We start from the raw sequence: 27,764 nt of genomic DNA on the forward strand, positions 1-27,764 counted from the left end.
CCATCTTTTTTTTTTTTTTTTTTTGAGTTGGAATCTCGCTCTGTTGCCCAGGCATGCAGTGGCACGATCTCGGCTCACTGCAACCTTCGCCTCCCAGGTTCAAGTCATTCTTCTGCCTCAGCCTCCTGAGTAACTGGGGCTACAGCGCATGCCACCACTTGGCTAATTTTTTTGTATTTTTAGTAGAGACAGGATTTCACCATGTTGGCCAGGCTGGTCTCAAACTCCTGACCAAAGTCATTTCATCACTTTGGGAAGTTGAGGCGGGACTTGCCTCGACTTCCCACAGTGATGGAATTACAGGCATGAGCCACCACACCTGGTCCTCTTGCCATCTTTTAGTTCAGTCACATGGTGTGGTGGCTCCCACATCAATCCTGGTGCTTTGGGAGGCTGTGCTGGGAGTATCACTTGAGGCCAGGAGTTGAGACCAGCCTGGGCAATATAGTGAGACCCTGTCTTTCTACACACACACACACACACACACACACACACACACACACACACACGCATGGTGACCTGTACCTGTAGTTCTAGCTACTGGGGAGGCCGAAGTAGGAAGATCGCCTGAGCCAGGAGTTAGAGGCAGCAGTGAGATGTGATCATGCCACTTGCGGCAGCCTGGACTATAGAGCAAGACCCCTGTCTCAAAAATAAACATTAAAAAATTAAAAAATAAATCTGACAGCAAAGACCTTGGATGATAAGAAGACAGCTCTCGTAAGCCAAAGAGAAGTTCAAGTTTGGTTATATCATGAGTGGAGATTACAAGCATGGACCTGGGAATGAAACAGCTCTGGGTTTGAATCCCCCTCACCATGTGACCGTGGCTGAATGACTTAGCCTTTCAGTATGGTGGAGATAATCACCATACATATCTCCTCAGAAAGTTAAGGGGCTCAAATAAGATGGTGAACATGAAGCCCTCACTGAATGGTGGGTGTTACACCTGCTAAGTGATATTTTTCAAGTGGTTGTGAAGGGGCCATAAAGGAAGAGAATGCTTCTGAACCGGGAGATGAAGTCATTTCTCGGCAGCTCCCATCATGGTTGGGGCCACTCCCACTGCCTATCCTGGTTATCAGTTTGGTGCGGAGGAAACCCACATCTGTGTCACTCTAGTTGCTGGTGATCTGGCTGATGATGGCTTGGTGGCGTGTGTCCTATGAGCCCTTGTAATTCGTAAAGGAAAAGGAAGGGATTAAGGCCTCTTATTTGACTACAAGGTGCTGTTTTATTCTTTTTATTCCTTCCCTTATCACATCTCCTTATTGTATTATTCTTAAGCTACTCTCTTTGTTGTTGTTGTTGTTGTTGTTTGAGACAGAGTCTCACTCTGTTGCCCTGGCCGGAGTCCAGTAGTGTGTGTGATCTTGACTCACTGCAGCCTCGACCTCCTGGGCTCAAACAATTCCCCACCTCAGCCTCCCAAGTAGCTGGGACTATAGGCACACACCACCATACCCAAGTAATATTCTTTTTTTTTTTTTTTTTTTTTTTTGTAGAGACAGGGGTTCGCCAAGTTGCCTAGCCTGGCTTAAGACATTTTCAAAAACGTAATTGTCAAAACAAAAATCCTTTATCTGAAGGCCTATGTGACCTTTACCACGTAGGTATTGTTTTCCTAGCAGGCACCACACTACCTAACGCCCCTCTCTTGGGAAAGTCCTGTTCAACATACCTTCGTACCTCCAACCTGGCGAGAACTGGCAGTATTGAGAGGCAGCTCTGAGATGTTCTTTTGCGAGGTTTTTGATTTTAGCGAAGGTTAAAGCGAAAAGCTCACTAACCCATTGCTTTGTGTCCAACTACTCCCTACGGAGCTATTTCTCTTTCGTATGTGGTAAGGAATACTCGAAAGACCTTCGTTTTGTTTATAATTTCAAGGCTGTATGTTATAATCTGGGGGGAACAGAGCAGGATCATTTTGGCAGAAAGGAGAGAAAATGGCCGCCTGGGTCCCCAGTGAGCTATTTGTTTTCTTTCCGCTGAGCGAATGCCTGGAAGACCGGCTTCACTCCTGTGTCAGTCACAGGCAATTAGGGCTAATGGCTCAACGTGTCTTTATGTAGGGCGTGTGTGAGGGTTACTGTTCTCGGGGATTGGGTACTTCCTGTTTCCAGGCAGCTGGAAAACTCCAGGCTCTGAAAAGCTCTTTATTCTAAGTCTGGCAGATCGAGCAGCCCAGGGAAGCTGATTCCCCTCCCTCATCCTGCCAGAGGCTGAAACACGTTTCTGAGGTAGAGCCTGAACAGCATCTTTTCCTTGGGGCATTTAGAACGTGACAACGCCCACGTGTGGGCCTGGGGAGGCTGCTCCCTGCTTGAACATGTGTGATGGCCCAGAGAAGGGTGTCGGAGACCCAGTTTTCCAGCCCAGACGGCCTTCCACGTGCTCTTCTCTAGTAAGACGACGGGCAGTGTTTTGTGGGCTGACCCAGGGCCTGGAGATCATCAGACCTACCTGGAGACTGACTAGTACTGCCGACTGTCTAAGAGGGAGCACGGCAGGCTTTTGGTTGGCTGATGGAAGCCAGATAGAGTACGATTTCTACAGCCATCCTTTCAGCTCTTAACCCTGCCAGCCCCGCCCCAGCTTATTTGAAAGTTTAAAAGATCCAGGCAAGGTGGGTTATTAATTTACCCCTGGTGTTCAGGTTTCCAGAGTCAGGGGAATCAATGGGAGAATGAAATCTGTCATTTCTAATTCCAATACCAAGAAAGCGTGTGTTGTGGCAGAGGGAATGGAGTGCCGTCTCATAAGAACGGCATCTTCTTGAGTTTGCAGAATGCCTGTATCTTTTATGAGGATATTTAAATGCAGCGTCTGAATTGAGTACCTACTAGTGCCCAAGTTCTACGTTAGAGGTTTTACACTGTTCATTCTTTCATTAGACAAAATACATCTTACTATTTAAGAGACGTCAGGCCCGGGGCTGGGCATGGCAGATACAGTGCTAAACAGGAAATAGTTCTTGCACCCAGACTGTTTCTCGATGCCTGCCCTGGTCACTTAATTCTCTCCCTTCGCTGCCTCTGGGATCTGATGCTAAATCCCGTATCTGCCTCTTGAGCCCATTCCTCTCCTGACTCACTGCCTGGGCAGTTCCACATGGCTGTCTCAGCCCAGCAGAACTCATCATCTTACCCATCCCATCCAGGCTAGAATCTAGTCCCCCTCTTGGGAATGGTGCCGCCATCTGCCCAGGCGACCTTCGAACCATACATCTTTCCCCTCTCCCTGACATCCATTCAGTCATCAAGCTCTACCTCTGGGCCTCCAGGCTGTGCTGCCTCAGCCTCCCATACTGCTGCGGCTTCACATTGATCACAGGTGTAATTTGCATACTGCTTTTATTGAGTGGCTGTCTCCCGCACCATACTGTAAGTGCCATTCGGGTAGGGATCATGTCTTTCTTATTTGCCCCTGTGTGCCCACACCTAGCACATATGTGCCTAGCCTGGCACACAGTGGGAATCCAGGGAAGAGTTAAATGAAACGGTGATTCTGTCTCTTAAACAACTCTCAAATCTGCCCACTTTGGCTACGTGCTTTTGCAGTGTTCCAGACCAAATTACCATGATCTGTCACTCAAGTGACTGTTCTTTCCCAGTCTATTTTAACTTTTCTTTTTTTGAGACGTGGTCTCACTCTGTCACCCAGGCTGGAGTGCAGTTGTGCAATCTTGGCTCACTGCAGCCTCAGCCTCACGGGCTCAAGTGATTCTCCCACCTCAGCCTCCTGAGTAGCTGAGACTACAGGCGCCTGCCACCACACCCAGCTAATTTTGTTTATTTTCATAGAGACAAGGTGTCCCTATGTTGCCAAGGCTGTTCTCAAACTCCTCGGCTCAAGCAATCCTCCTGCACTGGCCTTCCAAAGTGCTGGGATTACAGGCATGAGCCAATGTGCCTGGCCCTATTTTAACTTTTTTAAATAGACTCTGAAACATGACTTTTCACCACTTAGAATGCTCCAGAGGCTTCATATTGTCTTCGGGGATAAATTTCCAAATCCTTAATAAGGTCTAAAAAGGCCTGTGTAATGTGACTGCACCTACCCCTCAAGCTTTCCGTGGGATCTACTCTCCACATCTCTCCCTAAGCCATGATTCAAACTTAACTTTAATTTGACAAATGCATCACCCTCCCTCCAGACTTAGGGCCCTCCCCCATGCTGGTCGCTCTTTCTGAAACCTTCCTTGCCATGTTGTCCATTAGTTCCTATACATCTTCAAGCGTCAGCTTAATCAGTAAATCCTCCGGGACTCCCTCCCCGATCCCTGGCAGACAAGAGGAAGAGTGCCCTTCCTCTGTAACTCTTCTCATACCTATCATTGCTTGTTTTCTGCCTCTCTGCTATTCTTGGCTCTACACACCAAGATGGCTGGGAGTCTGGCACAGAGTAGGCCTCCACGACATGTTTGCAATGAATGGATGAATACATTTAAACGTCATCTTGTTTTTTCCTTTCCTTCTCCTTCGTGAATGTTTTTTGCTTCTTTGATTCTTAAGAGAAAGAACAGCTATGACAGCAATTTTGCGTTTTCTTCCCAAGGGCAAGAAAGTTGAGCCTAATGCTGTCATTCACTGGGTGAACTGGTTTTGGGGTTCAAATATGCATCTCTCGTAATTCAGAATGCAGGGTTTTTTTTTTTGTTTTTTTTTTTTTTTTGAGACGGAGTTTCTCTCTTATTACCCAGGCTGGAGTGCAATGGCACGATCTCGGCTCACCGCAACCTCCGCCTCCTGGGTTCAGGCAATTCTCCTGCCTCAGCCTCCTGAGTAGCTGGGATTACAGGCACGTGCTACCATGCCCGGCTAATTTTTTTTTTTTTAATTTTTAGTAGAGATGGGGTTTCACCATGTTGACCAGGATGGTCTCGATCTCTTGACCTCGTGATCCACCCGCCTCGGCCTCCCAAAGTGCTGGGATTACAGGCTTGAGCCACCGCGCCCGGCACCTTTTTTTTTCTTTTTGAGACAGTGTCTCACTCTGTTGTCCAGGCTGCACCTCGCAGATTCAAACAGTTCTCCTGCCTCAGTCTCCCGAGTAGCTGGGAGTACAGGCACATGCCACCACACCTGGCTAATTTTTTGTGTTTTTTTGTAAAGCCGGAGTTTTGCCTGGTTGGCCAGGCTGTTCTCGAACTCCTGACCTCAAGTGGTCCGTCCACCTTGGCCTCCCAAAGTGCTGGGATTCCAGGAGTGAGCCACACCACACCCGGCCCTCAGAACACTCTTCCTGCACTGGCGCATACTGTACAGCGCGGCTCCTCTTCACTGAGGCACTTGAACTAAGCTTGATTGCTTTCTGGGGCCTCCAAGGGACTCTGTCTTTATAAGTTTATCTTTTCAGCTCATTCAGTCTCCCTTACTGAGACACAGGAACAAGGTTCTCTTGCGGATCTCATTGGGTCTATTTTTCAGGTTGCTGCATTTTTTTAAAAAATTGAGACAGGGTCTCACTCTGTCACCCAGTCTGGAGTGTAGTGGCACAGTCATGGCTCACTGCAGCCTCAAATTCCCAGGCTCAAGTGATCTTCCTGCCTCGGCCTCCTGAGAGCTGGGACTACAGGTTCATGCCACTATGCCCAGCTATTTTTTCTTTTCTTTAGTGGAGATGAGAGTCTCACTCTGTTCCCCATGTGGACCTCAAACTCCTGGGCTCAAGTGATCTTCCTGCCTTGGCCTCCCAAAGTGCTGGGATTACAGGCATGAGCCACCATGCCTGGCTGCATTGTCTTTTTGAAATATGCAGCAGATGAGACTTTGGCCGTAAGTGGTTACACACGTCTGCATGTTTTAAGAACTGAAGGTTGCTGAAACCCGGGCTGCAGAGGCCCAAATACAGCACTCCCCAACCCTTTTCTCTGTCCCCATCTGTAAACCCTCCTGCTTCCCATAGCTTTTAAATTAACTGGCATGAAAGAAGCCAACTGGGGGGGTCTGAAATTTTCAGATTGCAAATGTCTATGAAAGGAGGCTGCCAGGAAGGTTTGGGGGGCCTGGTGAGATACTGGTCCAGGCCATGGGCAATGGGAAGCGAGGCTGCTTTGGTCAGTGGCCCCTGTATCTGTTTGTTTTTTTTTTTTTTTTTCTCAAAGCTCAGCCCACTTTGGGGACCGAATGCTCATTATCAATGAGCCAACTGTGTGTACATGCCTTAGATAAACTCCAAGCGTGTCCCTTGCAGTCTCTGCAGCTCCCTCGGTCCCGCACACACAGAGGCACATTATTTTGCCCTGGCAGCCGGCACGCTGCTGTGGTTTCTTATATAACGGAGGGCGTTGTGTTTGGACTGCCGACTTACCTCAGCTCTGCCATTTCACACCATGCTTTTTCTCCCGCAGCCATTGGCTGCCCTGTCTGTTTCCTACCTCTGAGTGGAATTAATTGGGGAGGGATGTTTGCTGGATCTTTTGGATTTGCCATCTCCTCTACCCCCCTGCCCACTTAGGGCTATCCAGAGGCACTCTCTGGAGATGGCCCTTAAGTCACTATCAAGGATGACAGCCGTGTGAGAGTTCTTTAACGTTTGTTTGTGGGGACACTCTAAGAGATATTGGAATTTGGAGCTTCTCTGCTAAGTTATAAACCAGCCGCTGCTGTTGAATTTCATTCCAAACTCAACTTCAGCACTAGCCAAAGAGGCTTACCCAAGGAGTTTTAAAACTGCGTTTCTTCAAACTATTTGTGAGAAAATGATCCTTTTTGGTGGTTGTGTTGTTTTATTTTAAAATATTCTGTCCATTGTGAATCCTTTTATTCTACACTCTGTTCAGTGAGATGAATCTGTTGAGCATATATGTGGATATTGCAGCAATGTCAGATAGGTACAGAAATTCCTAAAGTGGGCCAAGTGCAGTGGCTCATGCCTATAATCTCAGCACTTTGGGATTGCTCAGCACATGAGGATTGCTTGAGTCCAGGAGTTCAAGACCAGCCTGGGCAACATAGCAAGACCGTATCTGTACAAAAAATACAAACAACACCATCAAGTCTATGCACCTGTGGTCTTAGCTACTCTGGAGGCTGAGGCAGGAAGATTGCATAAGTTGTGGAGGTCAAGGCTGTAGTGAGCTGTGTTCAAGCCACTGCAATTCAGCCTGGACAGCTGGGTGAGAGCCTGTCTCAGTTAAAAGAAAAAAAAAGTTTTTAAGTGCTCAGAAACTTTAGTTCTTTTCTGGTTGCAGAACTGTAACAGTTTGGGCTATGGACCATTCTTTGAGGAGCATCAGATTAAAGGATTTCACTGGGGGCATCTGTGACTTTCCTCCAGTGTGTTCTTTGCTTAGTAGGGTTTAGTTAGTGACTCTGCAGGGTTTGTTACATGCTTAGGTCACCTGAAATAGTGCATGTTTCTGGCTTCCTCATTGCCATCTCAGAACTTAAGCTCTCGTATCCAAAAATTCTACTGTTACCAGGGGCTGGGCCATGAGATGGTTTTGCCTTATGTATGTGTATTCATGCATAATTATTAATTTTCATTTCTACTACACTTTCTCTCTTTCCTTTTTTTGGAGACAGGGTCTCATTATGTCACCCAGGCTAGAATACAGTGGTGTGATCATAGCTCACTGCAGCTTCAGCCTCCCTAGCTCAAGCAATCCTCCTGCCTCAGTCTCCCATGTAGCTGGGACTGCAGGCATACACCACCTTGTCCAGCTAATTTTTGTATTTTTTGTAGAGACAAGGTCTCGTTATGTTACCCAGGCTGGTCTTGAACTCCTGGAGGCTCAAGGGATCCTCCTATCTTGGCCTCCCAAAGTGCTAGGATTACAGATGTGAACCACCGTGTCCATCCTTACTGTACTTTCCTGAGAGGTCCTCAAGAGCAAGAAATATTGTATCTGTCTTTGTGTTCCCTGTACCTAGCACACAACTTGGCTTCCAAGGAGAGGAAGTGATACATGAGTGGAAAAGTGATTACACATTCTCAGTGGCCCTTAAAATTTTTTAAAGATTATTTTTTGATCTTCTTATAAAGGCCCATTGATGGGCTGGGCACCGTAGCTCATGCCTGTAATCCCAGCACTTTGGGAGGCCAAGGTGGGCAGTTCACAAGGTCAGGAATTTGAGACCAGCCTGGCCAATATGGTGAAACACTGTCTCTACTAAAAATACAAAAATTAGGCGGGCCTGGTGGCGTGTGCCTGTAGTTGCAGCTACTTGGGAGGCTGAGGCAGGAGAATAACTTGAACCTGGGAGGCGGAGGTTGTAGTTAGCCAAGATCACACCACTACACTCCAGCCAGGGTGGCAGAGTGAGACTCTGTCTCAAAAAAAAAAAAAAAAAAAAAAAAAGCCCATTGATGGAAATTGGAAAAAAAAAGGAAGCAGGAGAACAATACATAATAACAACAATAACAAACACCCACCCAGATCTGATCATTGGTGTTTCTTTTGCACCTTGTGTGTGTTTTTTTCCGACCACTAACTACAGCTACCATGTGTTGTAAGTGTTTCTAAGGTGCAGGGGACTGCTCAGTTTCCTACATGGATTATTTCATGCAGTCTTCACTCTGTGAGAGAGCTGCTTTTATCCTCATCTGGCACGTGAGAAGACCTTAAGCAATTTGCCTGGCACCACATACACATATAAACAGATACACATATAACACGCATCTACCAAAATTTGATAAGCTTCCAGTGTATGCTTTTAAAATTCATTCATTTTATTGTAACATATTGTGAGCATGCAGATACAAATGGAGACTAATATAAGAAATACCTGTGAGTGCCTCATCTTTAGCTCTGTGCTGCATTTGCTACGGGTCACCCTCCTGTCTTTTTGTTTGTTTGTTTTGTTTTGTTTCTGAGACAGAATCTCACTCTGTCACCGAGGCTGGCGTGTAGTGGCCTGGTCTCAGATCACTGCAGCCTTGACCTCCCAGGCTCAGGTGATCCTCCCACTTCAACATTCCAAGTACCTGAGACCACAGGCACATGCTACCATGCCAGGCTAATTTTTGTATTTTTTGTAGAGTTGGGGTTTCACCATGTTACTCAGGCTGGTCTCAAACTCCTGGGCTCAAGCGATCTGCTTCCCTAAACCTCCCACAGTGCTGGGATAACAGGTGTGAGTCACCATGCCCAGCCCTCAAAAGGGTCTTTTTTAAACTGCCTCTTTTTAACCCCTTGATGAATGTTACCAATACAGCTGAAAGTTCCGTGAACTCTCTGATCTCATTCCCTGTATACAGTGATACATGAAACTTGGGACATGCATTTAAACTGCTATATGGCATTCTGTTATATGAGTAGATAAAAATTTATTTATCCATATACTTGTTTTTTTATAGGTATAAAATTTCCACATTTTTGTCCATCTTTCTATGTGGCTGTGCATATATTTATTTTTAATCTGCAGGATTTTTTGTTGTTGTTATTTCTGGCGTGTTTTTTTTGAGACAGAGTTTCACTCTTGTTGCCCAGGCTGGAGTGCAGTGGTGTGATCTTGCCTCACTGCAACTTCCGCCTCCTGGGTTCAAGCGATTCTCTTGCCTCAGCCTCTAGAGTAGCTGAGATTAGAGAAAGGTGCCACCACGCCCAGCTAATTTCTTTGTATTTAGTAGAGACGGGGTTTCACCATGTTGGTCAGACTGGTCTTGAACTCCTGACCTCAGGTGGTCCACCCGCCTCAGCCTCCCAAAGTGCTGGGATTACATGCGTGAGCCACCACACCCGGCCAATCTGGAGAACTCTTAATAATGCTAGATACAAATTGTTTATCCGTTATACAGATCACAAATACTTGCTCCCAGTCTGTGGCTTGTCTTTTCACTTTTTTATGGTGCCTTTTGTTGTACAAGAGTTAATAATTTTAAATAGCCAAATCTGTAATCTTTTTCATGTGTCTTTTGTGTTTTGTCTAAAATTCTTCCCTATTCCAAAGTTATAAAAATGTTATAGGTCGCCAGGCGTGGTGGCTCACGCCTGTAATCCCAGCACTTTGGGAGGCCGAGGCGGGCAGATCACGAGGTCAAGCGATCGAGACCATCCTGGTCAACATGGTGAAACCCCATCTCTACTAAAAATACTAAAAATTAGCTGGGCGTGGTGGCGCGTGCCTGTAGTCCCAGCTATTCAGGAGGCTGAGGCAGGAGAATTGCCTGAACCCAGGAGGTAGAGGTTGCGGTGAGCAAAGATCGTGCCATTGCACTCCAGCCTGGGTAACAAGAGCAAAACTCTGTCTCAAAAAAAAAAAAAAAAAAAAAAAATGTTATAGGTCACACTTGGTGGTTCATGCCTGTAACTCCAGCACTTTGGGAGGCTTAGGCAGGCAGATTGCGTGAGCCCAGGAGTTCAAGACCAGCCTGGAGCGTGTAAGATCCCCATCTCCACAACAACAGCAACAACAACAACAGAAATTTTATAGACATTCCACATTTTATTCATTCTGATATGTATGTTATTTCACATTTTAACTTCTTTAAAAAAAAATCCATATGTGATTTATAGGCATTGGGGTGGCATGGTTTAACTGGCAGTGTTTTTTTCTTAGTGCTATATTTAGTAATCTTACAATCAGTGGCATTTTAGATTTGATGAAAAACAACATATTAATTTCTACACTTGATCTTAGCCAAAAGGCTGAGAAGCGATAACATATAATTTCTAAACAAAATTTTGATTGTCTTAGGCATGTTACCTTAAACTTGCCTTTTCTACCAAATATATTGTAAATACTTGAAAAAGTCAATATTTATCTACAGTGTTATTTTCAAAAAATGAATACCTGTTATAGGAATAACATAATTTAACTTATTTGATTAATCCACCATTTGGGCACATTTAATTTGCTTCCAGTTTTTCTGTAACTGTTGTAACATGCTCTAACAGATGCACTTATAACTAAATCTTTGACACCTACTTATTTCCTTATGATACGTCCTGGAAGTTGCTGAGTTAAGGGGCATTCACAAGAAAAATAAAGGATATTCACATAGTAAAGGTTTTTGGGCCAAATTGCCCTTCGAAAACAGTGGACCCATTTTTGCTCTATTGATTATTCTTTAGAGTGACTTTCCCTACACTGCCAACCTTTTATCTATAAAAATGTTAAAAATAATTTTTTAGAGGCTGGATGTGGTGGCTCATACCTGTAATCCCAGTACTTTTGGGAGGTCGAAGTAGGAGGATTGCTTGAGCCCAGGAGTTTGAAACTACCATGGGTAATATGGCGAGACCCTGTCTCTATTTAAAAAAGAAAGAAAGGAAGGAAGGGAGGGAGGGAAGAATTTTTTATAGATGCATATATTTTAATGTTGCCAACTTGTTTTTTTTAAATGATGTCTTGCTCTGTCACCCAGGCTGGAGTGTAGTGGCGCAATCTTGGCTCACTGCAACCTCCACCTCCTGGGCTCAAGCAGTTCTCCTGCCTCAGCCTCCTGAGTAGCTGGGACTACAGGTGCGCATCACCATGTCCGGCTAATTTTTGTATTTTTAGTAGAGACTGGGTTTCACCATGTTGGCAGGCTGGTCTTGAGCTCCTGACCTCAGGTGATCTGCCCTACTCGGCCTCCCAAAGTACTGGGATTACAGGAGTGAGTCACCGTGCCTGGCCAGTGTTGCCAACTTTTATTGAGGAGCTTTGGCAAAGATAAAAAAGATAAGAAGAAAGACTTAATTCAGGAGTCTTGGTAGTTGCTCCCATGCCATCCTGTGTTTGGAGGGCATGAAGTGCTGGTTGTTGAGTTATTAAAAGGTTAGTGTGCTTAGGTTTAAAGGCTGGTTTCTTATTTTAGAAAGGGTCCTTGGGGGAAGGACTGAGTTTAACAGATTTCCTACCCGGTTTACAAAGGACCTACTGAAACTAAACACAGTGTACAGGAGATATGTTCCATTGCAGACAGATTTCTGACTCATAAAACAGCCTGAAAACGTCCCCAGGGAAGAAACAAATCTTATGGTTCTCCCCGGAAGTAGCCAAAGCTTGCAGGAAGAATAGAACTTGTCTCAGAAACATTGATTCTAGGAGCATAGAATAAGAAAATGTGATTTTAAGTAGTTTCTCCTTGTGGAGCGTTGAACTTCTGTGGAGGCAGCTTTAAGAGTACTTGAATACTTCCAGCAGATTCTTGCTAAGTTTAATTTTTGTCTAAGTAACCAGCAAGACATCTTTTCTTTAGGGTGTGTAAGGGTTCCAGTGTGGTCTTATTTTCTAATGGAGAGAGTGGATTTTGATTGAAAGTGGATATTAGCTTAACTAATAATACCCAGGGCCTGTGTCAATGAAAAGTAAGCAAATTAATGAATAATACAAGTTGATAATGCTCTTACCAAGATTGACATTTTGAGCACTTTGGTGTATCAATTTATAAGGGCCATTTAAAGAGAATTTCTGTTAGCCAAGTGTGATGGTGTGTGCCTGTAATCCCAGCTACTCAAGAGGCTGAGGCAGGAGAATCACTTGAACCTGGGAGGCAGAGGTTGCAGTGAGCTGAGATCACATCACCATTCCAGGCTGGGTGACAGAGCGAGACTCCATCTCAAAATAAATAAATAAATAAATAAATGAGGAGAATTTATCTAATATTCACTTGAACTCTTTGCCCAGCTTTAATAATCTTTTTTAGCTTAATCCTATCTTGGTGAAATGGTGATTCTGTTCAAACAGGTGAATCTGACCAAGAAATAGGGCAATCAGAATGATTGAACAGATACTGTAACAATGAGTAACTGAGCATTAATTTCCTGAAGATCGTTAGGAAGCTTTTGACAAGGTAACATGGTTAAGGAGACCATTCAGTTTCTTTTCCGATATCATAAGTGAGAGATGGTTGATGTTGTTTTGATAATGAGATGGAGATGTTTAGCCTTTAACCTTTGAAGATGGCAATTGTGAGTGGATTGGGGCATGGGGGTGGAAGCTACCCAATTGAACAAAGAAAGGTCAGCAAAAATCCGTCAGAGCAAAGGTAATTTAGGGAAAAGAAAAGTTATCTAAGAGTAATTGCAATCGGTGACTGCTTTTAAAGTACTTTCAAGTACAGAGACCTCGTGTAGTCCGTGATCCAAGCGAATGTTACTCCTTGAAAGCCAAGGAGCAATATGTTGGGTAGGGACCTAAAACAAGCTTGGTGCTTTGAACACTGTTCCTGAGAGCATCAGTGGAAGCTATGGATGGGGAACGGAGATGACCCACGTGACCAAGATGCAGTGTGGAGACCCATGGGTAGTTTGATTGAAAACCCTTTAATCTCAGTGTGAAGGAGTTGCTTATGAGGAACCGAAATATAATGCCTGACAGGGATATGCTGATGAAAAGTTGATGTTAGTGTTACTTTCTTGGCATGGGGGGGTGCCAAACCAAAACAGTCGGAGGCGCCATCTCTGTGGGTCAGTGGCCACGGAGGAGGAATGGGAATCGGGAAGCTTGTCCGGTTGGTGATAGAATTGACCGACTGTGCTGCGTGAATGAAGGGAAGAGATTTGTGTGAATTATGAATAGCCGTGCAGGTGAGGGAGGAGTGAGAGTTCTGTGAGAAAGGGAGGCAGGTTGTGGATCAGGGAGGACCCACAGGAACATTTAATCAGCAGGGGTCCTATTATTAAAGGTAAAAATGTAGATATCAAAAAAGTTAATGGAAGAAAGGTCTTGTTCCTCTGGCAACTATTCTTCTCACTAAGCCAATTGAGGGGGTTCATAGAAGGACATTGAGCTTTGCAGGACAGTAATAGTCCCTGAAAGAGAGACTTTCATTTCCAGCATCAGCTGCGATCAAAGATGGAAGGGGAGCCCTTGTCTGGGCCTGTGTCCTCTGAAGACCCGGTGAAGCTGTTGAATATACGGGATGAGGACTCAGCCCTGATTTCATTTCTGGCAGTGTGTGGGAATACCACTGTGTCAGTTACAGACATTTATTTCATGGAATCTGAAGCATTAGCCTATCTATATTAGCCAAAGTGAAATAAAATCAGTATTTCTCTCCATGTCTCAAATGAGCTCTATAGAAGATTGAAAAGTAGAGACTGCTGATAAGATGAAAGTTAAAAGAATTTTGGGAATAAAAGAAATATGTGTTTAGGTTTTGTTTTTACGCTCCAATTGCTAAAACAGATACTTTGTCTTTATAAAAGGGTTAGCCCACCCAAATATTAGAGTTTTCCAAATAGTGACTGAAAAATGACCATACTAGTTTTAGGGCTTTTGTGCTACAAAACTGCCCAAAGACCTGTCTTCAAGGAAGGGAAAGATGCAGCTAAATTCTTAGGGAGTGCTGGAGAGTTCTCAGCTACTTACATCGAGTTCGCAGCAAATGTTATACAAGAGAAATTTGCTGCCATTGGCTCTCAGCGCTTCCATTTTTTCTTATCCTTAAGCCAAATATCTTTCTCAGGACTTTCTTCATTTCCAAATTCAAATGAATAAAGAGGGTATCAGGTTTGTTCCTCTGTTACCGAGCAGACAGAAGGCATTTGGAGAATTGCTGCGAAGCTATAGTATGTCGGTTGCCTTCTGTCCTAGAAGGCCCTGCCAAATCCCCACAGATGGAACACCAGCCTCTTGAGCTGGCAATATTGTTACTCCTTTGTCTTTAAATCAGAAGGGCATCCAGAGGGAGAAGATATTTATGCCCAGTATGCATTTTCTTTCTTTCTTTTCTTTTTTTTTTTGAGACAGATTCTCATTCTGTTGCCCAGGCTGGAGTGCGGAAGTGTGATTTTGGCTCACCACAACCTCTACCCCCCAGATTCAAGCAGTTCTCCTGCTTCAGTCTCCTGAGTAGCTGGGACTTCAGGCGCATACTACCACACCCAGCTAATTTATTATTTTTAGTAGAGATGAGGTTTCACCATGTTGGCCAGGCTGATCTCAAACTCTGACCTCAGCTGATCTATCCACCTCAGCCTCCCAAAGTTCTGGGATTACAGGCGGGATCCACCACAACTGGCTTTTTTTTTTTTTTTTTTTTTTTTTTGAGTTGGGGTTTGTTGTCTAGGCTGGAGTGCAGTGGTATGATCACGGCTCACTTCAGCTTCCAACTCCTGGGCTCAAGTGATCCTCCTGCCTCAGTCTCCTGAGTAGGTAGGATTACAGGTATGTGCCAGACATCTGACATTTAAAAAAAAAATTTTTTTTTTTTTTGTAGAGATAGGGTCTTGCTATGTTGCCCAACCTGGCCTCAAACTCCTGGCTTCAAGTGATCCTCCTGCTTTAGCCTTGCAAAGTTCTAGGACTATAGGCATGAGCCACTGTCCTAGGCCCTAGTGTGCATTTTCATCTGGTCACTTTTGCCAGATCCTGCCCTTTTTGTAAAATACTAAATAAAATATGAAGATCTCCCTTTTGCAGTGGGAGAACCAAGGCATCTGGATCAAATCCCCAGGATTGTCATCAGTCTGAGCCTTGCGCAAGAATGCCTGGGAGAGAAAACAACCCTACCTGCGTTTTAATGGTGTTTATCATGTTAAATAAGTAACATGACATTAACCTGAGGTTCTCTCCATACTTCAAGTTCTTGCATAGGAAACTACGACCTAACTTAGTACATAAACAAACCAAAACCCAAATTAGGAATATGTATTTTTTTGTAACAAATATCTGGGTTTCAGCCAATCACAGGCAGGCAGCTGATCAGACCATGCCCAAATAAGGCAGATGCCCAGCTGTAGCCCTTTAAATGATTTCTCTACCTTGCTTCCATATTCAGCCTCTAAAGTCTTGCTGCTCACACTGCTTGGTGGCACTCTCTGAATCTCTCCTGGTTCTGAGTGCTGCCCAGTTCATGGATGGTTCTTAAATAAATGTGGTTAAATTTGTCTAATATTTTTCTTTAAACAGTAGCACTCTGGTCCTCAACCAATAGTTGTCCACTTTAGGGGGTGTGTAGAACCTCCAGATCTCACTGTTCCTGGGGCCAGCCCTCCTAGTGGTACACAGTGTGCACCTTCTTCCAGGAGATCAGATCTGAACAGAGGATGGTGATTAAAACAGAGCCTAGAAATAAAGACTGTGGATGCATTACAGGTTGAGCGTTCCTGATTCGAAATGCCTCCAAATCTAGAACTTTTTGAATTCTGACACGACCCATAAAGGAAATATTCACTGGAGAATTTTGGATTTCAGATTTTTAGATTAGGGATGTTCAGCTGGTATGTATTCTGCAGATATTCCTAAATCGGGGGGAAAAATGCCAGAATCCAAAATCTGAAACACTTCTGGTCCCAAGCATCTAGGGAAGGGGCTACTCAACCTGTATAATTCCTCCTGCCTAGTCATCTTGACCCTACCTCGATGCCAGTGCTAGGGAAAGCTGCTCACTTTGAGAACAGGATTGGAAAGGTATCTGGTACATTGCCATGTGGTAGAGTCCCTATAAATTTCAGTTCATCTTCCTTTTCCTCCCATTCTTCCTTTCAACAAAGCACAGTGAAACTCATGGGCTTGGTGGGCAGAGCTGGGTTTGAATCCCATTGAAGAGTTACTTAGTTCCTCTGAGCCTCAGTTTCCTCAGTGTCTGATGGTGATTCTACCTTGAAGGATGGAGGCAAGGATTGCATACAGTAAAGCATTAGCCTGTAGCTCATGGTAGGTGAGATTATCAGTGGGTGATGGTGCCTCCTCTGTTTCTTCCTTACCTTAAAAACCTTATATATCTCTGTTTCTGGACTAGCTTCTAAGGACTGCCCAATGCAGTCCACTAACCAGACATCCCAGTTTAAATAAGAAATGGCATTGAGTACAGGTAATATCTATCAGCATAGACACACCAGGCTTAATAGTAGAAGTTAGGGCATTTTTTTCATACACAGTTAGCTCTGCTATAATATATGTGCCCCTAAAAATCACCATGTGATGCAAAATTATGCAGTTAAAAACCAGAGGGGCAGGCTAGGCATATTGGTTTGAAAGGCCAAAGAGGGAGAATTGTTTGAGCCCAAGAGTTCAAGACCAGCTCGGGCAAAGCAAGACCCCATCTATACAAAATAAAAAGATTAGCTGGGCCTGGTGGCGCGCACTTCTTTTCCTAGCTACTTGGGAGGCTGAGGCAGAGGGATAACTTGAACCCAGGAATCAGAGGCTGCAGTGAGCTATGATCACACACTCCATAATCCAGCTTGGGCAACAGAGCAAGACTCTGTCTTTAAAAAAATAAAAAGGTCAGGCACAGCAGCTCACGCCTATAATCCCAGCACTTTGGGAGGCCGAGGCGGGTGGATCACGAGGTCAGGAGATTGAGACCATCCTGGCCAACATGGTGAAACCCCTAAAATACAAAAAATTAGCCAGGTGTGGTGGCATATGCCTGTAGTCCCAGCTACTTATCAGGCTGAGGCAGGGGAATCGCTCGAACCCTGGAAGCGGAGGTTGCAGTGAGCCAAGATCGCGCCACTGCACTCCAGCCTGGCAACAGAGCAAGACTTATTCTCAAAAAAATAATAATAAAGAGAAGAAAAATATGTTAAAAGGATAAAAAAAAAACCACAGGGCTTATGGGGAACAATGAGTAGGAACATAATGCTAAAAAAATTTGTCAGTGACACATTAAAAAAAATAGGAACCTAATAATGATAGCACAGTTTTACACATGTCAAATGATTACAAACTAGATAACACTACAGTAAATGCAGCATTTTCTCTTGAGAAAACCTGAAATTTGCTTGTGGAAGCAGATGCCAGAAGTTGGAGCTTGTATTACTGTGTACTGGTGCACCAAGGGCTATCTGAAATCAGATGGGAGTTGTAACTCCAGATGTGGACGATGTGGCCTATTAACACATTTTAAACTGAGGAGGCTGCTGGCTGCCTGTGGGTTTAGTATATTCTTATATAACCAGGTTTAGCTGGGGGAAGTTTTCCGTGTCCATCTAGTGTTTCTCACGGACAAAGTCATGCATAAGCAAACAGAACTCTCATTATGCTCACATCATCCCCTTCTGTATCAATAGCATCAGAACACATTTGCATTTTCAAAACAAGCATGACAGCAGAACCGACTATAGTAGCTTTCCAGAAAAGGTTAATTTCTCCTAGACAGTACCCAAAAGTAGAAATAAATAAATTCAGTGTAAAACATAAAGGTTCTTGGCACCATTAATATCCTTGACAAAGTGGTAAGGATTATATAAATACATCTTGCATCATTTATATATAGGTTACTATATTCTGGGTAAGTAGAGTTATTGTCAGACTGCATGCAAATAACAGGAGTGTGGGGACGAGTGTTCCTTGGCCGTATTTTGTACTGAGCAGGTGTGTGTATTATCTCTGAGTCACCTGCTACCTTGTCATCCTTTCAGTAGTGCAGATAAGCCACCCTCAGTACCTTGATTAACTTACAAACAGACTTGACGTCATAGGTAGAGCAGTATAAAATACCACTATGTTGTGTTTCTGTATTCACCCAGATCTCTTTTAAGGTACTCTGTAAATAAATACTATAGTACAAAAATAAATGTGAACATGAGTATCTATGATGCTAGGAGAACAGATGCAGTCATAGAATCTGTGACTTTAAGCTGGGTGCGGTGGTTCACTCCTGCAATCCTAGCGCTTTGGAAGGCCAACGTTGGTGGATCGCTTGAGCTTAGGAGTTCCAGACCAGCGTGGGCAACAGGGCGAAACCCTGTATCTACCAAAAATACCAAAAAAAAAAAAAAAAAAAAAAAACCTGAGCATGCTGATGTGTGCCTGTAGTCCCAGCTACTCGGGAGGCTGAGGTTGGAGGATTACTTGAGGCTGGGAGGCAGAGGTTGCAGTGAGCTGAGGTTGTGCCACTGCATTTCAGCCTGGGCAGCAGAGTGAGAGCCTATATCATTAAAAACAAATCTGTGACTTTACCAGGTTGGGTAGATGAAAAAGACGGGAGGGTCTATAGATGATCTTTAGGAGGGTTCTGTAAAACCCAGAAATTGCAACACAAATTTTTGTCATAAGTACATTTTGAAAGGAAAGGATCCTCAGCCTTTATCACCATCCTAAAGGGACCTTGGATTGTGAAATGGTGGAGAAATGTTTAATTAAAAAAAAAAATCCATGGACTATATATTTCTACAGGTCATTTAGGGAAATTTAGAGTGATCCATAGTAAATCCTTGGTCCATTGATTCCATCCAGGGGAGCTATTATAGTTTCTTCAAGAAGCACTCCTGGTTGGCATCCTCAGCCACAGCAGGACCTGGCTTCACCCTTGGGTTGATTGTACATGTCATCTTTGATGCTTCCTCGAAATCAGCCACACGGGTGGTGAAGGTCTTGCTTTCTAACAGGGGCCTATGCCTTTCCATTGTGCGTCTCATGCCACCCTGGACTTTAATTTTCAGATGGGAACAGCGAGAGCTGCCCAACGGACGTGTCTATTATGTTGACCACAATACCAAGACCACCACCTGGGAGCGGCCCCTTCCTCCAGGGTAAGTCGTCGATTGAGAAGACCTGAGACTCAAACTGACACCGTGAGTCACCCAGCAGCTTCTTGAAATGGTGCATTTCTGCAGAGGTAGCATAGCACAGTGACATTTATCCCAGGTCACTTGATTGCTTTTCCTGTCCATTTACCTTAATACTGTTCCCATGTCTTAGGACATATTAGAATTATTATAGGATCTCTGGGAAACAAAAGGCGTATGGGAGGCCAAGATACAGTGTTGATGCATTTCACTGTACCCTGTCCCCAGCCTGTCGCTAAAGGCAGAGTGCTTCTCATTGAGCAGGGCTTTGTGAGAAAGCCTCTGAGTTATCCAAAACCAAAGGATGAAAGAGGCTTCCAAGAGAGGGAAGACTGTCCAAGTTCAATAAGAAGGGATTGCTTCCCTGTCTGCTCGGGACAGAAAGTTCTATCCACATGTATCTTCTGGTCCCGAGAGCTTTCAAAAGGGAATGCATTCTGCTCTCAAGTGAGAATCACCTCCCAGTAAGGTAACCATGAAGGGCTCGTGTATCACACTTCCTCGCCCTGAGGTTGCGGAGGGAAAGGCTGTTGGATGTGGTGACTCTCAGGAGAGCCCCTGTGCCTTGTTTGGTTCAGCTGTCAGGCATGTGCCACACACGTCCCACCTCATCTTCTGGTCCTGTCATTCTCCATGGCTGGGCTGCTTTTAGCTTCAGTTTTCTAGTAGAATGCTTGAGTTTTCCTTTTTACCTTACCTCCTGGAGGGTGAAACTCACAACCTGTCATCAGCAGTGCTCACTCTTCCATTTATGATGTTACCAAAGTTAAACATGGACTTCTCAAATTAAAAAAAAAAAAAGTTAGCATTTTGTTATGAAAATGTTCTTCTTATGGAAAATTTCAAATAGATGTAGAGAGAATGGTATTTCAAACTCCCACATACTGAACATTTAGCTTCAAAAATTATCAACTCATGGTGGGTTTTGTTTCATCTGTACCAGGTGTCATCGGCACACTATGATGGCCTGTGGACAAAATCCGGCCCTCTAACTGTTTTCGTAAAAAAAGTTTTATTGGAACACAGCCACACATATTCATTGACTTATTGTTTATGGCTGCCTTTGTACTTCAGTTGCAGAGTGGAGTAATTGCAGCAGACTCTATGGCCTGCAAAGCCTAAAATAATTACTCTGTGGCCCAGTGCAGTGGCTGACATCTGTTATCCCAGCACTTTGGAAGGCCGAGGTTGGTAGATCATCTGAGGTCAGGAGTTTGAGACCAGCCTGACCAACATGGTGAAATCCTGTCTCTACTAAAAATACAAAAAATTAGCTGGATCTGGTGGCAGGTGCCCGTGATCCCAGCTACTCAGGAGGCTGAGGCAGGAGAATCACTTGAACCCGGGATGCAGAGGTTGCAGTGAGCCGAGATCAAACCATTGCACTCCAGCTCGGGCAACAAGAGTAAAAGCTCTGCCTCAAATAATAATAATAATAATAATAATATAAATATAATAATATAAAGGGCCACACAAAGTAATAATAATAATAATTATTATTATTACTTTGTGTGGCCCTTTATAGAAAAAATTTGCTAGCTCCTGATCTGTAACCCTCCACTCACCCATCCCCCACACCCTGATCTAGATAATTTTGAAGCAAATCCCAAACATCACATCATTTATTCATGTTTCAGTATGTATTTCTAAAACATATTCTTTTATTAAAAATAAAACTCCAGTATCAATAACAGTATTTTGTTTATATTCTCAAATACCCAATCAGTATTTGATTTTCTAGAATTGTGTCACAGATTAAACATTGACCTTAACAAGTATGTGTTACATCCTGTTATGTATTTACACATAAATATTTATGTATTATAAAGTACTTTTTTTTTTTTTTTTTTTTTTTTTGAGACGGAGTTTCGCTCTTGTTACCCAGGCTGGAATGCAATGGCGCGATCTCGGCTCACCGCAACCTCCGCCTCCTGGGCTCAGGCAATTCTCCTGCCTCAGCCTCCTGAGTAGCTGGGATTACAGGCACCCGCCACCACGCCCAGCTAGTTTTTTGTATTTTTAGTAGAGACGGGGTTTCACCATGTTGACCGGGATGGTCTCGATCTCTTGACCTCGTGATCCACCCGCCTCGGCCTCCCAAAGTGCTGGGATTACAGGCTTGAGCCACCACGCCCAGCTTATAAAGTACTTTGTGTACTTTATAACAGGTGCACTTTAAAACAGCAGGAGCTCTATGTATCTCGTGGCTCCTTCTTAATCTCTGTGGTCTAGGAGATAGTAGGCCTTGACCTAATGAGCATTTGCATGGAATTTAAGTGAAGATATTCAGTGATATCTTCTAAGGGTGACTGGGGACTTACTGTCCTCCAGGTGTTGAGGTGGAGCGCTACTAATCAAGCCATCTTATTTCCAGGGCGGTTTCCATGTTTTCCCAGGAGACGGCCATCTTTACGCCCTGTGTAGCTTGTTAGCTCTTCCTGAGTTTTAGGTCAAGAGCTTTGGGCTTCTAGTGCTCATTTCTGCTCTGTAATCACAGGGGATCCAGAGAGAACAGAATAAATGCTTAAGTTTTCATTGCTCATTAATGGCAGAAGTCCTGCTTCCAGGGAATTATTAGCCATGGTGAAAATAATTTTGAAACTACAAATGGAGCCATGATCTCAACAGACCTAGTCCCTGGAGAGCAAGATTGAACCAACAATTCACTTTATCATGGCCATCCCTGTATAGGAAACCCACAGAAACTTGTATGAGAACGGGTCCTTTTACCAGGAGCAATAAGTATTGGACCTGGTAGCTCAGGGTGAATGCATCCATTTGCTCTTCAGTCACTCTTAAGCAATGCTCAGATCAGAGGTAAGCAAACAGTGATCCCTGTGAAACAGCAGGATTGAGGAGACCTCACAGAAGAAAGTGGCTCCAACTCTTGTAGGAAGATGATCCAGGCTGCGGGGACAGTGGAGCTGCCCGCCTGCATACGGGAATGGAAAGGATGTGTCTGGGGAAGCATGCCTGGGCAGTTATGCTGGAGCGGAGGGGTTGTGAGAAGTAAAGATGCTCAGGGTGTGCCCAGCCGGGCTCTCGGGTTTGGTGGAGGAAGGGCTGACTGGGCCTCCAGTCACTGTTCTGCACAAGATTTTGGCTGAAATAAAGAGCACGATCGTGCTTCTTAGAAGTCGGAAATTCACCACAGCAGAACACTTCTAGGTAAACATGTAGCCTGAACATGTGTTTATTTCTGTTCTTCCTGAAAACCCACTAAAATAGTAATAAAGGTATCAAAAAAGCATAAACCTTCAACAGTAAAGGAATGGAAGAGGAGAAACAGCACATGGGAGATGTTAATCAAAGTTTAGCTGCTGATAGATAAATGGCAGAGCCGAGAGAACTGACACCCACGCCTGTAGGATGAGGAATCCACCAGGAAGCTGGCTGATTTGCACCGTGGAGCCCTGGAAAGCCTCAGCGATTAGAGGCCCAAAGATGGGTGTGAAATGAGATGAAAACTTCGTTGGTTTTAGATCAGTTGGAAGATGAGTTGGAAATCTGTGCAGGGAGTTAGATTCCCAGGTTGTCAACCATCACTTCATTCTTCCGCCACATGTGCATGTGTGTGCTTGCACACATGTCACAAACACACCCTCATGACTGCCTCTGACCTTGAGAAGTTGCAGAGAGATGAGGAGGACCAGATCTGGGGACGCAAACTGTAGCTGAAGGCAAGGATGAACTCAGAAACAGGAGATTAAGTGCAGCTACTATCTCCATTCCCCAGGCTGAAAATTGGAGGATAGTTTTCTTTGTTTCTTTGTTTTTGCTGGGGGAAGTCATCAGTCTAAGAGAAAGAAACATAGATTGTGATCTTTGGGAACCTTCCAGTGAAATAGCTGGGTCTCTTCCTGGTCACTCTACTATGAAACCACAGTCTGCAGCCCCCACTTGAGGATACAGAACTTAGACAGTGTTTTAGTGGCTCACCGTTAAATGTGAATGAACACAGCTGGGTACGGTGGCTCACACCTGTAATTGTAGAACTTCTAGAGGCCAAGGCAGGAGGATCACTGAAGTTCAGGGATTTGAGACTAGCCTGGGCAACATAGGGAGAACTAGTCTATAAAAAAACGGTTTTTTGGGCCGGGCGCGGTGGCTCAAGCCTGTAATCCCAGCACTTTGGGAGGCCGAGGCGGGCGGATCACGAGGTCAAGAGATCGAGACCATTCTGGTCAACATGGTGAAACCCCGTCTCTACTAAAAATACAAAAAATTAGCTGGGCATGGTGGCGCGTGCCTGTAATCCCAGCTACTCAGGAGGCTGAGGCAGGAGAATTGCCTGAACCCAGGAGGCGGAGGTTGCGGTGAGCCGAGATCGCGCCATTGCACTCCAGCCTGGGTAACAAGAGCGAAACTCCGTCTCAAAAAAAAAAAAAAAACAAAAAAAAAACAAAAAAAAAACGGTTTTTTGTTTTTTGTTTTTTGTGATGGGGTTTTCACTCTTGTCGCCCAGGCTGGAGTGCAATGGCGCTATATTGGTTCTGCGTCCTCCACCTCCCAGGTTCAAGCTGTTCTGCTTCAGCCTCCCAAGTATGGGATTACAGGCACGTGCCACCATGCCCAGCTAATTTTTTATTTTTATTTTTTAGTAGAGACAGAGTTTTACCATGTTGGCCAGGCTGGTCTTGAACTCCTGACCTTAGTTGATCCACCTGCCTCGGCCTCCCAAAATGCTGGGATTATTGGTGTGAGCCACCGTGTCCGGCCAAAAAAATTGTTTTAAATAATGAACTGAGTTTGGTGGTGCACACTTGTGGTCCCAGCTACTCAGGAGGCTGAGGTGGGAAGATCACTTGGGCCTGGAAGGTTGAGGCTACAGTGAGCCGTGATTGTGCCACTGCATTCCAGCCTGGGCAACAGAGCAAGAATCTGTCTCAAAAATAATAAATAAAAATAAATGTGAGCAAATAGCCCAAGATTAACAGACAGAAAAAAGGGACTTGTTGAAAACAAATAGGAAGCTAAAAAACAGCTTTGGAAAGGAAAACCACATGACAATGGAGATCCTCAATGACGGGAGAAAGTATGGCATCTGAGCAACAAGAACAGGACGCCATGATATCGACCATGCAGAAAACAAGAACTTTTAGAAATTAATATGTATGACAACAGAAATGCAAAATTCAATAGAATTGTTGAAAGATAAATTTGGGCCAGGCATGGTGGCTCACACCTGTAATGCCAGCACTTTGGGCTGCCGAGGCAGGCGAATCACCTGAAGTCAGAAATTCGAGACCAGCTTGGCCAACATGATAAAACCACATCTCTACTAAAAATACAAAAAATTAGCCGGGCATGGTGGCAGGCGCCTGTAATCCCAACTACTCAGGAGGTTGAGGCAGGAGAATCCCTTGACCCCAGGAGGTGGAGATTACAGTGAGCCGAGATCATGCCATTACGCTCTAGCCTGGGCAACAGAGTGAGACTCCATCTCAAAAAAAAAAGATAACATTGGATATAAGAAGATAAGAAGATGTAGATGTGACCAAGACATTCTATATCTGAAGACTAGTTCTTCACCAAGAAAGAACAGAGAAACAGTCAATAGGAAATGATTAGAAAAGAAAATGACCAGAACTGAAGCATCCAGATTCAAACAGCTCACCACATGCCTAGCCCAGAGGATTAAAAAGAAGACTCACCCTAAGGCTCATCTGACTAAATTTCTGAGTGCCAAGAGACAACCTCAGAAACTTCCAGACGGAAAAAGCAGAGTACCTAGAAAGGGTCAGGAACCAAGAGTGCCATCCTCCTTCTCAACAGCTGTAGAGCAAGACCTTCACAATTCCGATGGAAATGCTTTCCTGCCGGGCACAGTGGCTCAAACATCTAATCCCAGCACTTTGGGAGGCCAAGGCAGGAGGATCGTTTGAGTCCAGGAGTCTGAGTCCAGCCTGGGCAACATAGTGAGACACTGTCTCTTCAAAAAATAAAAAATTAGCCCAGCATGGTGGTGCATGCCTGTAGTTCTAACTACGTGGGAGGTTGAGGTGTGAGGATCGCTTGAGCTGGGAAGTCAAGGCTGCAGCAAGCCATGATCATGCCATTGCACTTCAGCTTGGGCAACAAAGCAAGACCCTGTCTCAAACAAACAAAAAAGAAAGTGATTCTCTGTCTAGAAATAACTTTGGGTTATTTTAACATTTGAATATGAGAGTAGAAATAAAAGTATCTTCAGACATTCTGGGCTTCAAAAAAATTTACCTTGGTACATCCTTTCTTAGAAGCTCCTCCATGATTTATTCCACCAAATCCCACCAGGAAGCCAAGAAAGAAGAATGAATGGGATTCAAGACACAGGGAACTTAACCCTGAGGACGTGAGGAGGAGAAGGGAGGATGACTCAGGTCAGTGACACAGAGCAGGTGTGATACGGACAGAAGCGTCCACGTCAGGTGAAGGAGAGATGTGGCCAAGAGAGTAAGGCCACTGCCAGGCCACCTGTCCCATTGGAGAACCTGGGGAGGCATCAGTGATAGGGTCTTGAAAACCACACAGAAGGAAACAAGGGGGTTCTTACCTCCAGGAAAAAGAAAAAAGTTGTTACAAGTAAGGAAATATACTTACAGTATTCTACATCGTCATGATCCAAAGCCTGAATATTGATTTAATGGTGATTTTCCATATGAAGAGGACGACGGGAGGAGATAGTAGAGCGTGTGTTGAGGGATGGAATACAATACCAACATCCTCATTCCTCATCTTAGGTAGTAGAAAGTCCGTAAGCCCATAGCAAATATGGCAAAAATCAAGAAATAATGAGCCAAGCTTGGTGGTGCACATCTGTAGTCTCAGCTGCCCAAGAGGCTGAGGCTGGAGGATAGCTTGAGCCCAGGAGTGCAAATCCAGTTTGGGCAACATAGCGAGACCCTGTCTCTGTGTGAAAGAAAAGACAAAAAGCAATGAAATAGACACGTTATTTAGAGACATAGATGTACACATACACTGGTAGAAGCAATTGAGAGTTGAAAGTGGTTGCCTTTGGGGAACAGGAGTCAGCAGTGGGGCAAGAGAGCATGGTTTTTCGTTCTCTTTCTGTAGTCCTATTCGTGTTTCAAAACTATATATATACAACTTTGGACCGGGTGCAGGGGCTCATACCTGTAATCTCAGCACATTGGGAGGCTGAGGTGAGAGGATTGCTTGAACCCAAAATTGCTTTGAGACTAGCCTGAGCAATATGGGGAGATGCCCATCTTTGAGTGTGGTGGTGCATGCCTGTGGTCCCAGCTACTCAGGAGGCTGAGGTGGGAGGATCGCTTGAGCCCGGGAGGTGAGGCTGCAGGGAGCCATGATCCTGCTACTTTACTTGAGCCTGGACTAACAGAGTGAGACCCTGTCTCAAAAAATAATAAATAAATAAATAAAAATTATTTGGTAACAAGTAAAAATGAATAAAAATCACTAGTTTAGACAAATTATGAGAAAAGTAGGAAGGTTTCAGACTTTTGTGAGCCTTGCATACTTACTGAAGAATTTTGACTCAAGGGCAGTGGGGAGTCAATTGAAGTGCTGTTGTTTTTTGGAGACAGGATCTCACTTTGTCGCCCATGCAGGAGTGCAGTGGCATAATCATAGTTCACTGTAGCCTTGACCTCCCAGGCTCAAGCAGTCTTCCCACCTCAGCCTCCCAAGCAGCTGGGACCAAGAACGCACATGCCACCACCCCCAGCTAGTTTTTAAAAATATTTTTGTAGAGGTGGGGGTCACCCTCTGTTGCCTAGGCTGCTCAATTGAAGGTTTTGAGCAGGAGTGTGACCCAAGGGCTCAGTTTAGACGGTTACTCTGATGGCTGTTTATAGGCTGGATGGTGTGGGGAGGTTAGTTCCAGGAGAGGTACAGTAGTCCACAGTGAGGTGGTACAGATCTGGACATAGGAATGGAGGATGGGAAGTCAAGGGCAGGGAGACAGTGAAACAGAAGCAGTCAGGCTGAGTGATTTACTGCTATCAGCGGAAATATGCCGACTGGTTTCATCCCTGGGAGAACGGACACAAGGAAACTGAGGAAAGGCTCGGGTATGGGAGAGAGCTGTGGCATTCAGCTGAATGAAGATTAGCAGCGGTCGTGAAGGTGAGGCACTCTAGCAGCCAGAATCCAGACAAAATCTGGGAACCAACCGTGGGATCTAGGAAACGCTTGAGGGGAAACCAATTTTAGGGCGGCCTTGAGTTTAAAAAAAATCATTGAGGCCGAGTGCAGTGGCTCACACCTGTAATCCCAGTACTTTGGGAGGCCAAGGTAGAGGATTGTTTGAGTCCGTGAGTTTGAGACCAGTCTGGGCAATGTGGTGAAACTCCATCTCTACGAAAAATGTAAACAGTGAGACTCTGACTCAAAACAGAACAAAACCAAA

At 44.6% G+C, this 27,764-nt stretch overlaps 1 protein-coding gene across 2 annotated transcripts in view; it reads left to right on the top strand.

Annotated features, from left to right (window-relative positions):
* Positions 1-27,764, top strand: part of WWP2 (WW domain containing E3 ubiquitin protein ligase 2) — a 180,571-nt gene that overhangs the window by 128,634 nt on the left and 24,173 nt on the right. For both annotated transcript variants that reach the window (XM_039477061.2, XM_074405585.1), the window contains exon 9: positions 19,271-19,360. In XM_039477061.2, coding sequence (XP_039332995.1) covers positions 19,271-19,360 — 90 coding nt within the window. The remainder of the gene's footprint in view (positions 1-19,270; positions 19,361-27,764) is intronic.

The sequence above is a fragment of the Saimiri boliviensis genome, chromosome 1 (genome assembly GCF_048565385.1).
Source record: "Saimiri boliviensis isolate mSaiBol1 chromosome 1, mSaiBol1.pri, whole genome shotgun sequence".
In the NCBI taxonomy this organism is placed as follows: Eukaryota; Metazoa; Chordata; class Mammalia; order Primates; family Cebidae; genus Saimiri; species Saimiri boliviensis.